Source organism: Heterocephalus glaber, unplaced genomic scaffold (genome assembly GCF_053883595.1).
Source record: "Heterocephalus glaber isolate CG9 unplaced genomic scaffold, H.glaber_assembly_v1.0 deba00001472, whole genome shotgun sequence".
NCBI lineage: Eukaryota > Metazoa > Chordata > Mammalia > Rodentia > Bathyergidae > Heterocephalus > Heterocephalus glaber.
The window spans coordinates 91,895,195-91,911,980 of NW_028258315.1; the positions used below are offsets into that span (position 1 = coordinate 91,895,195).

Below are 16,786 nucleotides of genomic sequence, written 5' to 3' on the forward strand. Positions count from 1 at the left end.
GGGAATGGAATTAATAAGAGAAAGTGGAAAAATAGGAACAAAATCTTTGTAAATAGGGAGGACTGGAGGGGTTGAAGGGAGGGCTGGGCAAGGGTTGAAAATAAGAACCAAGAGAGAGTATGTAAAGGTGCAAATTTCCAATGATGAATGTCATTATATTGTATACCTAAAATGTACCAATGATTAGAATGAATAATCGATAATGCAAAATAGGAAGAAAAGGTCCAAAGGGGTAGGGCTAGTGGGAGGGGCAGGGGAAAGGAAAGGGAAAGGAAAAAATGATGAGAAATGGAAAAAATGGAAATAAAGTCTTTGTAAATAGGGAAGGGTGGAGGGCGTGAAAGGAGGGCTAGGAATGGGGAAAATATAAGAACCAAGATGCATCATGTAAAGGTACAGTTCCCAATGAGAAATGTAATTGTGTTGTGTACCTAAAATGTACCTATAAAAGAATTTAAGAAAAAAAAAATCAGTTCATGGACCAGGGATTTAGCTCAGTGGTTCCGCTGCCTGCCTCAGCACAAGGTCCTGAGTTCGATCCCCGGTAGCAAAAAAAAAAAAAAAATCAGTGGACCATGGGCACATGGGTTTGTTTCTGCACTCACTGATCTATATAACTGTCCTTACGCCAGTAGTAGCACACTGTCTTGTTTACTGTTGCTTTGGAATAATTGGGAAGAGTGAGTCCTCCAATTCCTGGTCTGGTCCTGTTTTTCCTCTGTTCTGTTCTGTTCGTGATACTGGAGATTAAACCCAGGGCCTTCACACTGAGGTATATTCCTAGGCCTTTTTAATTTTTTTATTTTGAGGCACAATCTTGCTAAATTGCTCAGGCAAACCTCAAACTCTCACAATACTTCTGCCTTAGCCTCCCAGAGTGCTAGGATTAGAGGCAGGAGGCATCACAATAGGCTTGTTTTTCCTTTTCAAGAACGTTTGGTTATTCTGGGTCCCATGAAATTCTATCTAATTTTAGAATCTGTCAGTTTTTGCAAAGAGTCATCTAGGATTCTGATAGGGATTTTGTTGAGGGCCGGGGGTTTAGCTCAGTGGTTCCACCATCTGCCTTGCAGGTGCAGGGTCCTAAATTCCATCCCCAGTACCAAAAAAAAGAAAGGGATTTTGTTGAATCTGTAGATTCATTTAAGGAATATAGTTATCTTACCAGTATTACATTTTCTGACTCATGAACATGAGGTGATTATTTATAGCTTTAATTTCTTTCATCAGTGTTTTATAGTTTTATACTTCTTTTATTCCTTTGATGCTATAATTGGAATTTCTTCTTTTTTTTTTTTTTGGTACAGGGATCAAACTCAGGTCCTTGTGCTTGTGAGGCAGGCAGCGGTAATTGGAATTTTCTTATGTTCATTTTTTTTTCTTCACTTTTCTTTTTTGGTACCGGAAATCAAATCCAGGGCCTCACGCTTGCCAGGCAGGCGCTGTGCTGCTGAGTTACATCCCTGGCCCAGATTGTTCATTTTTAAAAAATAAATTTTATTTTATCCTATTCCTCCCCTATGCCCGCTCCCCTCCCTATATACAAAAGCTTTGTTTCCATTTTTTCCTTCTATTTTCACTTTTTTTCTTGTCCCTTCCTTCCTTTCCCCCCTCTCTCCTCCCTTGTTCCCCTTCCCATTTGAACATTTTCTTCCCATTTCCATTTTGGATTTTTATTGAAAATACATAGAAGTAGGGCTGGGGATTTAGCTCAGTGGTTCCACCGCCTGCCTTGCAAGTGCAAGGTCCGAGTTCGATCCCCGGTACCAAAAAAAAAAAAAAAAGAAAAAAAATACATACAAATATATTTGATTTTTAAAAATACTGATCTAGTATCTTGCAACTTTGCTAAATTTATGTATTAGGTTTAATAGCCTTTTAATGGTCTGTTTAGGATTTTCTATATACAAAATTGTGGCAAAGCAGAACAGCTCAGTGCGGTAGCCAAGTGTTATAGCTCTGAGGCACAGCTGAGTGTTACAGCTCAGGGTCACTGCTATTGAAATTTGATGACTCGAGAATCCGACAGTCACTCAGAAGAGGTGGAGAAAAACCTTTATTATACTAGCATACTGAGAGGAGTTTATACGCAAAGTCTGAGTGCTCTACCAGAAAGGAGAACCTCTTTATATAGGGAGCTACAGGGTAGGCGAGCATGCTCACTGAAGCAGAAGGTCGGAGTTACAAAACATTCTCCCAAGGGGGTGGAGCTTAACAACATTCCTGACAGGTCGCACAGTTCAGTCACCAACCATTTTGATACATTGGGCAGGAGGCTGCCCAGCAGACTGTTATATTTCTGGAATAAAACATTTTGGGGGGGGGGCATGGAGGCAAGGGCCCATCTTATTGTGTATTATCGCTCCAATCTGGATTCCTTTTACTTCTTTTTTCTGCCCAATTGCCTTAGCTAGCACCTCTGGCACAATGTTGAATAGAAGTGGCCAAGAGCGGACATCCTTCTCTTGTTTCTGATCTTAGAGGGAAAGCATTCAGCCTTTCACCATTATGATGTTAGCTGTTAGGTTTTCACAGGTCCCTTTTATCAGGTTGAAGAGATTCCCTTTATTTCTAGTTTGCTGGCTCTTTTGTTTTATTGTGTTTGTGGTGCTGGGTCCCCAACTGACAGCCTCACACGTCCTAGGCAAGCACTCTGCTCCCGCGCTGCATCCCCACCAGGCCAGTTGACTGTTCTCTAATTGTGAAAAGTTATTTTTCAAATGCTTTTTTTCTCTTTTTGTGATCGCACCTTTTGTTTTTAATTGTATTTGTGGGGCATGTTACATTAATTGATTTTTAGTTGCCAGCTGTACATTCCTGAGATAATTCCCATTTGGTCATAATGTATACTTCTTATGTTTTGCCAGACTCAGGTTTTCAGTATTTTGTATTCATATCCGTATGAGATAAATGGTCTTTCATTTTCTTGTGGTGTTGTTATCTCATTTTGTAATCAGGGTAATACTGGCTTCAGGGAATGAATTGGAGAATATTTCCTCATCTTCTAATTTTTGGAAGTTAGTGAAGAAATGGTATTAGTTCCTTAAATGTTTTATAGAACTCATCATGATGGCATCTGGGCATAGGCTTAACTTTGTGGTAGTTTTTATTGACAGTGAATTCAGTGTTTTTACTTGTTATACTAAGATTGTCTTTTTCTTCTTGAGTCAATTTCAGTAGCTTAAATCTTTCTAGGAGTTTGCCTGCTTCCTCTAAATTATCTAATTAGGATATAAGTATTTTTAGTATTCCTTTATAATATTTTTATTTCTATAAAGTTTGCCATTTAGGAGCTTTTGGTTTAATTTTCACATACTTGTGAATTTCCCCAATTATTTTTCTATTCTTGGTTTCTAATTTCATTCCATTGTAGTTGGAAAACATATTTTCTATTCTTTTAAACTTACAACCTTTGTTTTATGGCCGGCATATGGTCTAATATGGGGAATATTTCATGAACACTTAAAAGAATTTTATATTCTGCTGTCACTGAGAGTATTTTTTTTTTCGGTATTGGGGATTGAGCTCAGGGCCTCTGCACTGAGCTACATGCCCAGCCCTTTTAATTTTTTGAGATAGGGTCTCACTAAAGTTAACCAGGCTTGGCTTAAACTTGTAATCCTCCTGCCTCAGTTTCCCAGATTTCTGGGATTACAGGCGTGTGCCACCACACCTGCCTGTGGCTACTTTATATAATTTTATATCTCTTTAAGAAACTGAGAAAAGAGAAAAAGTATATTTGCAGCTTTGGTTATCGTTACCTTCTTATTTATCATTTCTTCATTTCTTCATTTATTCCCGTGGGTGTAACCTACCATCTGGAGTCATTTCCTTAGCCTCATGCAGCTTTGTTACTGGCAAATATATTAGATTTAGTTTGCTATAGACTCAACAATATATACAATTTAAAAATTGTAGGAAATTATACATAATTTAAAATTTACTATGTTAGCCATTTTTAAGTTTATAGTTTACTAGCAGTGAGTACATTCACATTGTTGTGCAACTATTACCCATCTTCAGAACTTTTTCATCTTGCAAAACTGAAACTCTGCACCTGTTAAGCCATATGCGCTATGATAAAAAATATGGTAAATGTTTACTTTTTAAAAAAATTATTACAGGGGCTGGGGATTTTGCTCAGTGGTTCCACCACCTACCTCGCAAGTGCAAAGTCCCGAGTTCGATCCCTGGTACAAAAAAAAAAAAAAAAAAGATGTTCCCTAAAAAAATTATTACAATAAAATACAAATTGCCATTAGGCCCTTTAAAATACTTCTCTTCACTCAAACATGTTTATCCCATTTTCTTGCCATTTTCCAAAGCAGTTCTAGAAATCCTTTTCATGAGTGTCTTTAGTTGCACTATTGTAGCTGCCTTGATGTCCTGTATCAGTTCAGAGCGTTTATCTTTCATGGTCATTTTGACTTTGAGGAAAAGCCAGAAGTTGTGTGGTGCCAGATCCAGGGAATGTCTGATGAGGACACACTGTAATATTTTTATGAGCCTGTCTTTCCATTGGGTGGTACTGGGCAGCACATTCACTGTACTTTTTTGTTTTAAGGATCTGTATGTGGTTTAGGCTGGCCTAGATAACATTATGTAGCCAAGGCTGGTCTCAAACTTGCAGCATTTCTCTTGCCTCAGCCTCCTGAGTACTGGGAATACAAGCATGTGCTACCAAGCCCAGCTTCACCATAATTTTAATCATACCTCATAAAGACATGAAAGAGGATTTCCAGAATTGCTTCAGAAAGTGGCAAGAATAATGGGATAAGTGTTTGAAGCAAGGGGGAGAATTCTAAGCATGATTAGTGACAATGTGTATTTTACTGTAATAAATTTTTCTGTTTAAACTTCACTGTTATCTAGATCAGACTTCTACCAGTCCCTGGCATCCACCTTTCTACTTTCCTCTCTGAGTTGACTAAGCAGTTATGAAAAACCTAAACATATCTAGAAAAAGTAGTTTGTCCACAGAGAAAACTAGGCTCAGATGGATTTGCTGGTGAATTCTTCTAGCCATCAAAGGAAGAAATAATGGTTCTGCCGCCTGCCTCACAAGTGCAAGGACGAGTTCGATCCCTGATTCCAAAAAGAGAAATAATACCAATATTATGGAAATTCTCCCAGGAAACTAAGAAGGGATACTTCCCAACTCATTCTATAAGGCCAGCACAACCCTAACACTAAAACCAAACAAGGATACTGCATGAAAAAATATCAGGTCAGAATCACTCTTTTTTTTTTTTTTTTTTAAGACAGTCTCACTATGGAGTTCAGGCTGGCCTTGAACTCACTATGTAGGCCAGGCTGGCCTCAAACTTTGGCAATCCTCCTGCCTCAGCCTCCCAAGTGCTGGGATCACAGGTGTGTGCCACCATACCCGGCCAAATCAATATTGCTCATAAACACAGGTGATCAAACCTTAACCACTTACCAGTCCAATTATTTAAATATAGGATTGTGGGGCCGAGGATTTAGCTCAATGGCACCGCGCCTGCCTCACAGGGTCAAGATCCTGAGTTCGACCCCCGGTACTAAAAACAAAACCAAAAACAAAACAAAACCAAAAATAAATATAGGATTGCATTTTTTGGTTAATTTTTATAAGATAATATAACAGGAAATATAAAATAATTTTATCAGATTTTTTCAATAATTTTTCTGTGAATGGTATATCTTAAAACATTCCATACACAACTCTCAATGCAATAATTGGACAGTAGTATTTAGTTTCTTTCCAGATTCTTTTTGCAATATTGTCTTTCTTTGAACAACACACTTTACACTGTCATGTTGGCCTTTCCTTTTGTTCTTGGGTGATATAATGTCTATAAAATGTCCACTAAATGCAGTGGTGAAGACAGTGACAGTGGGCATCCTGGTTGACATTTCACTGTCCCATATTTTTCAGTTGTGTGGCCTGTTAGACCTAATCTACATTGTAAATGACTTTTTCAATCCTTTTGTTCTGAATAAATAGCAAAAGAGTTCTATACTGTTTGGTCCAGAAGGTAAATGAATATTTTGTAATAATTTTTCCCCATTTTTTGATTACAGGATAGCTTATTAGATGTTAGTCAACTCTCATCAACACCGCCTATAGCATTATTATAATCACTGACCACTACTGGAATCTTTTTAGTTTCATTTCTTCTTTCAAGTTGTATCATTTCTGTATTATGAATAGTTGACAAGGAATTGTCTTTTCATTTCATAACATAGACTTTTCCTCTATGATATGCTAATATTTCTCCCCTTTTCAGGTTTTTCTTTGGCAGATCTTTTGGCACTGCCTTCCTATTCAGTCTCAGTGTCCCAAATGTGTCTGTTTTGTATTGTACAAGAACATCACTGAGGCTGGGGATTTAGCTCAGTGGTTTCGCCGCCTGCTGCGCAAGCACAAGGACCCGAGTTCAATCCCCGGTACTGGAAAAAAAAAAAAGAACATCACTGAGTTGTGGAGAAGTAGAAAAGTTATATCTAATATACTTTCATTAAGACTTTTTACAGATTATAGCACAAAATTGTAGGTTATTTTTCACAAATAAATATGAATTAGTAAAAGAAAACAACCAGAACTTATTATTAGATTTCACTAGAGGGCCAGGGATTTAGTGCAGTGGTGCCACCGGCTGCCTGCCTCCCAAGTGCAAGGTCCCAAGTTTGATCCCTGGTACCAAAAAAAAAGATTTCACTAGAAATAAACATCAAGAGCTCACCATTGTGGTGCATGCATGTAATCCCAGCACTTGGGAGGCTGAGGCAGAGAAGAATCTCTGAGAGTTGGAGACCAGCCTGGCTACACAGTGAGTTTAAGAGCAGACTCAACAGCTTCAACTACAAAGCAAGACCCTGTTTCAAAAAAGAAAGAAACATCAAAGGTGAATACAATGTTCTAAATAAAAAAATTATGCAAACAATAGTCAATATAAAACAGACATAGGGCCAGGGATTTAGCTCAGTGGTGCTGCTGCTTGCCCTGCAAGCGCAAGGACCTGAGTTCGATCCCCAGTACCAAAAAACCCCCAAAACAGACATATGAGTGTATCTCGTGCAAACAAGAATCTACTGGTTGAAATAACACCTGCCTGAGCAACACTTGAGATAGTATGCAAACCAACGCACTGCCTCAGTGACACTTGGGGTAAGCTGTTATGTGGTTAATCACACCTTATAATCCAAGAATTGGTTTTTAAAAATGCATTAGTCTTATAAATTATGTAGAAAACAATGTGGAATTACAAACCAAAGTTACAATAATGCTAGCTTTTAGACTAATGATTTTGTTTTGTTTTGTTTTGAGACAGAGTCTCACTATGTAGTTCAGACTGGCCTTGAACTCGCTATATAACCTAGACTCGAAGCCATCCTCCTGCCTCAGCCTCCTGATTGCTGGGATTATAGGTGTGCACCATAGACTAGTGATTTTTAATATATTAGTTTCTTAAATCATATAGCAAAAAAAGTGAAATTACAAATCATTGTTATACTAATACTAGCTTTTATAATTGCCCATATATTTACCTTTACCAAAAATATTTATTTCTTTTTAAAATTTGCTTTAAAAAAATCTCTGGCCACTAGAGAAATGCAAATTAAAACAACACTGAGATTCCACTTTACTCCAGTAAGAATGGATATCATCAAGAAATCAAATAATAACAAATGCTGATAAGGCTGTGGGCAAAAAGGAACCCTTCTATATTGTTGGTAGGGCTATAAACTAGTATAACCACTATGGAAATCAGTATGGAGATTCCTCAAAAACTCAGAATAGAAACTACAGTCCATCCAGCTATACCCCTTCTAGGTATCTTCCTGAAAGAGTTAAAGACATCATATTACAGTGATACGTACATACTCGTTTATAGCAGCAGAACGCATAATAGCTAAATCTTGCAAGTGGCTTATATGTCCACCAACAGATGAATGGATAAAGAAAATGTATTTCTACAAAGTCGATTACTACTCTGACATAAAAGAGAAATAAATCATTTGTAGGAAAATATAGCTTAAATATCACATGGTTTCTCTTATATGAGAAACCCAAAATATAAATAAAGAGCAAAAGAAAAGATAGACAATAGGTAGTAAGGGAGATAGATCTTTTGCAAATGCGAGGGACACCAAAAGGTGGAGGGAGGGGAGGGAAAGGAGATGAAAAAAGAATTAAGATGTGTTGTGTAAGTATATCAACTCCCTACAAAGAATGTAATCATTATATAATGAAAATATTTACTAATAAAAAATAAAAACGGAAAAAAATAAAATTTTTTATTTTTAATGGACAAATTATAATTGTACATAGTCATGGGGTACAGTGTCATGTTATATGTATCCATCGTGTAATAATTAAATCAAACTAATATAACTGTCACTTCTTTTTTGTGATGAGAACATTTCAAATTTACTCTTAGCAATTTCAAAATGTACAAAATTATTATTAACTATAGTCATCATGCCATGTGATAGATTTCAAAAAACTTAATCCTCCTGTCTAACTGAAAGTTTGTACCCTGTGACCAACATTTCCCATTCCCCACACCATGCAGCCCTCTGTAATCAACCACGCTACTCTGCTTTTATAAGTTTAATTATTTTGGAGATGCTCATAAAGCTTAGAAGTACTGTCAAGTGTCTTTTCATTTCAACCTGAAGAATTCCCTTTAAACATTTCTTAGAAGGCAAATCTAATGGTAATGAAGTCCCTCGGTTTTTTTGTCTGGGATATTTTAATTTTCTTGATTTCTCCTTTTTCTGGGGGAGTACTTGGGGTTGAACCCAGGGGTACTCTACCATTAAGCTTTATCCCCAGCTCTGTTTGTTTGAGACAGGGTCTTTCTACCTTTAGTATCTCTTGTGAGGCAAGTCTGCCAACCTCATTTTCTCTGCTTTTGTTTATCTGGGAATTTATGTCATCTTCTTTTTTTTTTGGTACCGGGGATTGAACTTGGGACCTTGCGCTTGCAAAGCCAGCGCCGGAACCACTGAGCTAAATCCCCAGCCCTTCATCTTCATTTTTGAAAGACAGTGTGGCTGGATTCTTGGTTGTCAGCTTCTTCATTAAGCAGTGTGTCTATGTTACCCTGTTGTCTCCAGCCTCTGTTGCTTATAAGTTAGCTGTTAATGTTACTGGGTTTCCCTTGTTTCTGAGGAGTTATTCTTCTCCTGTTGCATAAAAGAATTTCTCCTTGTTAGTCTTTTATCATTTTTACTTTAATGTATCTATGAAATTCTTGGGGTTTATCCTACTTGGATTTCAATTAGCTTTCTAGATGTGGATTGTTTTCTGATAAACTTGGGAAGTTTTTAGGCATTCTTTCTTTCTTTTTTTTTTTTTTTTGGTACCGGGGATGGAACTCGGGTCCTTGCACTTGTGCAGCAGGTGGTGAAACCACTGAGCTAAATCCCTGGCCCTAGGCATTATTTCTTTGAAAAATTTTCTGCACTTTATTCTGTGCCTTCTGATGTGCTTCTGTGCTCAATTTGTACAGTTAATGGTATCCTAAATGTTTCTCGGGATGTATTCATTTTCTCTTTTCTTTGGATGGCATAATCTATTTTGATCTGTCCCAAGTTTGCTAATTCTTCTGACATTTAAATCTACTGTTAAAACCCTCTTGTGAATTTTTCATATCAGTTATATTTTTCAACTTTAGAATTTCCATTTTGGTATTTTTATAATTTCTATTTGTTGATATTCTGAATTTGATATAACATTGTCATCATACCTTCCTTTAGTTCTTTAGGATTTCTTTTAGTTCTTTGAATATATTTTCTGTTGTTTGTTTGAGACAGGGTCCTACTATGTTATTCAGGCTGTCTTTGAACTCTTGATCCTCCTGCCTCAGCCTCCCAAGTAAGTGGGATTACAGGTGTACCCCACCATAACCAGCATTTGAAATGTATTTCTAATGGTGACTCTGAAGTGTTTGTTAAACCTAACTTCTGGTTGCTCTTAGGCACTTCCTGTTGCTTGTTTTTTTGGTTTTTTGTGTTTTTTTTGGTACCGGGGATCAAACTCGGGTCCTTGCACTTGCACAGCAGGTGGCGAAACCACTAAGGTAAATCCCCGGCCCTGTTGCTTGTTTCGCGCCCCCCCCCCCATGTATATGCTGTTCTCTTTCTTTGCATGTCTGATAACTTTTTTGGAAATTGGACATTTTCAGATAATATATCATTGGAACTCTGGATACTGCCCCCCGGGGGGTATTACATTTATTTGCTTATTTGTTTAGTTCTGGCTGGATTATTTTAGTGAATTCAGTCTCCCTCCTCATTCCTCTTGGTGTAGCATTAAGTCCCTAATGTTGCCCCTCAGTGAGTGGAGCCAGGGAATGCCAGTGGAGTGACTGGGTTTGGCAGGCCTCTCATCTTTTCTCGGGCTACTCAGCTTCTAACATTCTTTCATCTCCTATAGATTGTCTTGTTGATTTCAACAGTCCCCTAGGGTATACATTTTCCCACAGACTGATAATAGTCATTTTGTTTTTCTGTACTAGGAATTGAACCCAAGGCCTTCTCACTGAGCTACGTCCCCTTCCCGCTTTATAGTTTTTTAGACAGTCTTTCCAAGTCACTAAGTTGCCCAGGCTGGGCTCAAACTTGCAGTCTTTTTGCCTCAGCCTCCCAGAGTGCTAGGATTACAGAGAAGTAAATGTTGGCTCTTTTGACATGATTGTTCATAAGATCAGTGTTTGAAATTTTGTTTTTCTGACTCCAGGGGCCTCCTCCCAGGCTCTTGGTTTTCTCTAGTAAACTAGCCCAAACTATTGCGCAGCCTGGACGCCAGGGAATCTGTTAAATGCTCCCTAGTTGCCTTTCACCATTACTTCTGCTCCTTTTTTGAGAGCACTCAGGTTGGATTCTCTATGGTCTGCTCCAAAGAAAGTCAGTTCATTTTGGAAGAGTTGGTATTCTGATTTATGACCTGCTTCTATCCCTAGAGTCTGAGATGGCTCTGGAGGTAGGGGTGGGGACAATGACATGCTTGTGAGTAATGCCTCCACTTTAGACACTGAGCACTCTAGGCCAGGCATGGGTAGTCCACGCTTGTCCTAGCTACTGAGGAGGATCACTTGAACCCAGGAGTCTGAGGCCAGCTTGGGCAACACAGCAAGACCTGTATTTTCTTTTCTAAAAAAGAAAAGAAAAATAAACCTGAGCAGAAGGTGGGGATAGCAGCCTCTGGTCTTGGTATGCTTTGCCTAGTGGGGACTCTTCACTTTGTGGTCTATAGTTAAGAATTGGAGCCTTTTATTTTCAGCACTGCCACAGCCAGGGTAGAGCTTCTGTCCCCCAGGTCTCTATAGCCCGGGTGGAGGAAGGGAATTCCTACTTCTTCACTGTAGTCTCCAGAAATTTAGCCTCAGCCTGCATGCAGCAGGTAATACACTAATGGCCAGCCCTTCCCAGAAGCCTTTCAACTAGAAGCTGCTGGCTAACAAAGGCTGCATTCTTGGCTTCACCATTCTGCAGACTTTTTTTTTTTTTTTCTGGAACCAGAGACCAAACTCAGGACTTTGTGCTTGCCAGGCAGGCACGGTGCCACTGAGCTACATCCCCAGCCCCATTTTTCTTTTATTTTTGGTACCAGGGATCGAACTCAGGACCTTGTGCTTGCAAGGCAGGTGATGGGATCACTGAGCTAAATCCCCAGCCTTCACCATTCTGTAATAGTTTTTGTTTCACTGAGCTCCAGGATGGCACTTGGTCTTTTTTCACGTAACAATGACTCTCACTATTCTTAGAGGTTTTAGTAGCATTTAATGTTTCTTCATATGCTGTGTGCCTCCAAGGCCTTTTATATACTTGAAATGGTTGGTTCTTAAAATAATTCTCAACGGTTTCATTGAAGAGGGGTCTGCAGAGCTCTTCATGCTGTCATGTGCATCATGGAACCAACCAGGATTATATTTTATATTTAGTTACATCTCATTTAATCCAGAACAGTTCCTCATGGTTTTTTTGGTACTGGGGATCGGACTCAGGACCTTGCGCTTGTGAGGCGGGGGGAGCACCACTGAGCTAAATCCCCAGCCCCCCTCACGATTTTGATATTTTTGACATGAATAGGCCATGCATTTTTATAAAATGTCCCTTGGTCTAGTTTTTCCATTTTCTCTTGAATAGATCCAGGTTATGCATATGTCAGGGGCCCCACCCAAGTGATATGTGCTCAGTACACTGTATCAAAAGGCGATGACGCTTGTTTGAGAACACATATGTGCTGAATGTCACATAGCTTTTCATTTTTCCTCAGTACTGAGGATTGAACCTAGAGTCTTTGCACTGAGTTCCATCTTCACCTTTTTTGAGAGAGGGGTCTTGGCAAATCACTAAGTTACTCAAGCTGGGCTTGAACTTTTGATCCTTCTGTCTCAGCCTCCAGAGTGCTGGGATTACAGGCCTGTGCCACCATGCCCAGCACAGTACTTTTTTGGTTACTAGTTAGGTTGAATTTTATGTATTGGCTAACTGTATTACTGTTTTATAAATGTTGCAGGACTATCTATGGGATTTTATTAATTCTAGTATTCTAATGTTGGATTTCAAGAACTCCTTATATATTAATGCCTTTACTCTCTTGGCATAAATGTTGCAAGTATTTTTCCTGGTTTATTGTGTTTGCTGTTTTATACTTACTTTTTTTAAAGCTTGAAGTTTTAAATTGTTATGTAAATACTAGTATTTTTCCCATATGGTTTACACCTTCAGTATCATACTGCAGAAAGCTTCTAAGATTGCAGAAATGTTTTTCTACTACATACTGATTTTCTTTCTGTTTTCCCAAATAGGTACGTTTACGGGAGCACATGGGTGACAAATACACAGCTTACAGTGTGAAAGCTCGCCAGTTGAAATTTTTTGAAGAACATGTGAATTTTTGAATTTGTTAGAACTAGACCTATTTTCAAAGGTTTTTGGCTTAAAAAACAAACCATGGAAGAGTTGTTTAGAGGCCATTCACCATCCTTTTATATGTCTCTCTGGAGTTTTCATACTTGAAAAAATTAGACAGAACAGAGTAATATGAGCCTAGTTCACAAAAGAAAAAATCTTTGGGTTTCATATTCTCTTTATGAGGAAAAATGTTACATTTGTTTGGTCACTGGTTTCTGAGCCTTAAAGCATCAACTTTATATCTAGAGCTTTATTTTTTTAAGATATTACCTTGAAAGCAGGGCCATAAAGCACTGGGTTGGAACTTTTATATGTACTACAGTGATAAAGGCTACAGGAGAAATAAAGACATAGTATGTGTAGTGATGTTTTCTGCCAACCTTCAGGAGTAGTTAATATTTTTAAAAGTTAATTCATAAAAAAAAGTTAATTCATTATTCTGGAAAGATTTAAAGAATATGAGCTTCTGTGTGGTATACGGGCAAATGATTCCTTTTTTTTACACATTGATGGGCTTTCAATATTTTGTTTTCATTTAATATGTACCTCATTTAGGGTATATAGGAATTGAAGTTAAAGTATTTTGGTTTTGTATCATGTTTTTCCATTATTAGTTTTGTTAGATTCATTTTCCCATCAGCAAAAACAACTCAAACACTAATTCCTTTTCCAGTGAAGCAATTTGTAAGTAGAACCCAGATCCTTTTAGTTATACTGGATATATGTAATATTTGTCTCATGAAATTTGTCTTCATGTTCATCATGATAGTGTTGTTCCCTAAAAGAGTTTGTATCACATATTTTATTAGTTTAATTAAAGAAATAATTCTTATTTAGGAAAAGTTTTTATAGAATAAAATGCAAGTCTTGGTTAGTAATATTTCACTTATGTACTGAAGGAATTCTAAAAATGACTACTTCTCCAGATGTTTTTTTTTTTTTTGGTACCGGGGATTGAACTTGGGACCTTGCACTTGTGAGGCAGGTGGTGGAACCACTGAGCTAAATCCCCGGCCCCAGATGTTTTGTTTCTATAAAGTTTTCTTTAAAGTTTCTATAAAGTTGTTTCTATAAGTTTTCTTTGAAAACTATACATAAAATGAAATGTTCTAAGGAAATATTCTTTTAGTCACTTAAATTAATATTTAATTTTTACTATGTGCCAGGTGCTATATCAGGAACTAAGGATAGAGTAAATAAAACAGGACTTCCAGCCCTTAACAGTGCTCACAGTCTAGTTTCTGAGACTTCTCATTTTGACTCTGAAGGTTTACTAGAACTGAACTTGTAAAACCATCTAGTCCCAGAGCCCACTTCGGGGCGCATCTTTGGCAGCCTGTCAATCTTCTTGAGCTGTTTACCGCTTGCATATCTCTGGATAGTCACTGTTTTTACTTACATCTTTTTTTCTTCCTTTTTTGGCAGTTGTGGGGTTTGAACCCAAGCCCTTCACACTGAGCTACATCTCCAGCCCTTTATTTTGACTCAGGGTCTCATTATGTTACAAAGTTGTCCAGGTGGGGGCCAACTTGTGATTCGCCCTGCCTCAGCCAGAATGCTAGGATTATAGTCATGTATCACCATACCAGCTGGTTTTACTTAAGTTTTTTCATTTATTGGTATAAAGCAGTATAAATTATTTTCTTAGAATCAGAAGAATATTCTCCTTAATTTTTTATTCCTATGCCCTATAGCACAGTTTTCATCCTACTGTTCTTTGGTTATTTTGTGGTTCTTTTTTTCTTGAATGCTTAATTTTTTATCTTAATTTTATTTATTTATTTTTATTTTTTGGTGTGCATCACTACATCAGCTTTTTTGTTGTTTTGTTTTTGGTACCGGGGATTGAACTCAGGTCCTTGCGCTTGCAAGGCAGGCAGCAAAACCACTGAGCTAAATCCCTGGCCCTCTTATCTTAATTTTAAAACATTCTTTCAAGACTAAATTTTCTTGTGACTATATCATTGACTACATTTCACAGACTGATACCTTTTGACATTAGTTTCTAAAAAGTCAGTCATTCTGATTTTCTCTCTTAAAAGTGTTTCTTAATTTCCATAGATTTAGAAAGCCAAGAAAGTTCCATGCCCATACCCTAGCTACTCTGCAGTGTTGTTACTGAGCATGACCTGCACCACCACTACTTGGAGGTTTTTTCCTCCTCTTGCTTAGTACATGATTCATTGTTGGAATGGCCCTGTGGGCATTCAATAAAAGTGAATTCTGGGGGCTGGGGATTTAGCTCAGTGGTTCTGCCACCTGCCTAGCAAGCACAAGAACCCGAGTTCAATCCCCGGTACCAAAAAAAAAAAAAGAAAAAGAAGTCAATTCTGTTATACAAAAATCACTCATTCATTAAATATTACTCAGTTTTTGTATAAGACCTGATTGATACATGATGACGGAAATGTTGTTTACATTGTCCAATGTGGTAGCCATTAGTCAAACATAGCTATTGAACTCTTGAATTGTGGCTAATCTGATCAAAGAACTGAAGTGTTAATTTCAGTGAGCAAAAGGAAGTCTCTGTTTCCACTGAGCTAATGTAGTAAGAACAAATAACAAAAAAGTAAAAACCGTGAGATATATTAAATGCCATGAGACCTAGCAGGCATACTGCTGTATTTCATTAGGGCAGTAGGGAAACTCAACTATAGTGACATCTGGGTAGAGACTTCAGTGAGAGGAGGGAGCAAGCTGTGTATCTGAGGGAAGGTATTCCAGGGAGAGGGAACAAGTGCAAAAGTTTTCCTATCTAGACACTATTTGCTCTGCCAAATTCTGAAAGGTAAAAGTGCTGGCCTGTTTATCAAGATTGTAATTTTGCCAAACTTTTTTTTTTTTTTTGCAGTACTGGGGACTGAACACAGGGCCTTTTGCACTACACTATATCTCCATCTCTCTTTTTTTTCCGGTACCAGGGATCGAACTCAGGACCTTGCGCTTGTGAAGCAGGCATGGTGCCACTGAGCTAAATCCCTGGTCCTCTCCATCTCTTTTTGAGACAAAATCTTGCTAAGTTGCCCAGGCTGGGCATAAATTTATGATCCACCTGCTGTAGCTCCAGAGTGCTGGGATTACAAGCATGTGCCACCACGCGCAGCTCTTGCCATACTCTTATACATGTAACATCTGTTTTATACAGTTCTTATTCAATGCATAATGATTCATAAGTAACATTTTACCAGCTATGTAATATCCTCTTAGCTCCACCTAATAATTTCTGATATCAAGTGTCTGACTTTTTAAATTGTTACTCCACCTTTCCACTTGTATTTGCCCTATATTTTTTCTGGTATTGGGAATCGAACTCAGGACCTTGCACTTGCCAGGCAGGCATGGTGCCACTGAGCTACATCCCCAGCCCTATATTATCCTTGTGCTTTCATCCCTTGGAATTTTTTAATTTTTTTTTTTTTTTGTAGTACTGGGGATTGAACCCAGGGCCTCATACATGCTAGCCAAGCAAGCACTCTACCTCTTTTTTTATTTTTTATTTTTTTTTGGTACCAGAGATCGAACTCAGGTCCTTGCGCTTGCGCAGCAGGCAGCAAGACCACTGAGCTAAATCCCCAGCCCACTACCTCTTTTTTTAAATTTTGAGGCAAGGTTTCATTATATTGCCCAGGCTGGCCTCAAACTTGCAGTTTTTCTGATGTAGCCTTCCAAAGTGCTGGGATTATAGGCGTGTGCCAGCCAGCATGGGGGTTTCTCTTTGATCAGATTTATTATATTTAATATAATATTTGTATTGGTCTTGTTTCTATGTTAATTTAACCAGGAATCAAACTTGGTACCTTGTGCTTGCAAGGCAGGCAGTGGAACCACTGAGCTAAATCCCTGGCCTATCTTAATTTTCTTACCTTTTTTTTTTTTT

At 38.1% G+C, this 16,786-nt stretch overlaps 1 protein-coding gene across 3 annotated transcripts in view; it reads left to right on the plus strand.

The window, feature by feature from the left end:
* Nek4 (NIMA related kinase 4) overlaps positions 1–15,290 on the plus strand; it is a 47,336-nt gene extending 32,046 nt beyond the window's left edge. For all 3 annotated transcript variants that reach the window (XM_087182447.1, XM_004864378.3, XM_021244027.2), the window contains exon 15: positions 12,804–15,290. In XM_087182447.1, the coding sequence (XP_087038573.1) occupies positions 12,804–12,896 (93 nt within the window). In that variant the 3' untranslated portion in view covers positions 12,897–15,290. The remainder of the gene's footprint in view (positions 1–12,803) is intronic.
* The last annotated feature ends 1,496 nt before the right edge of the window (positions 15,291–16,786 follow it).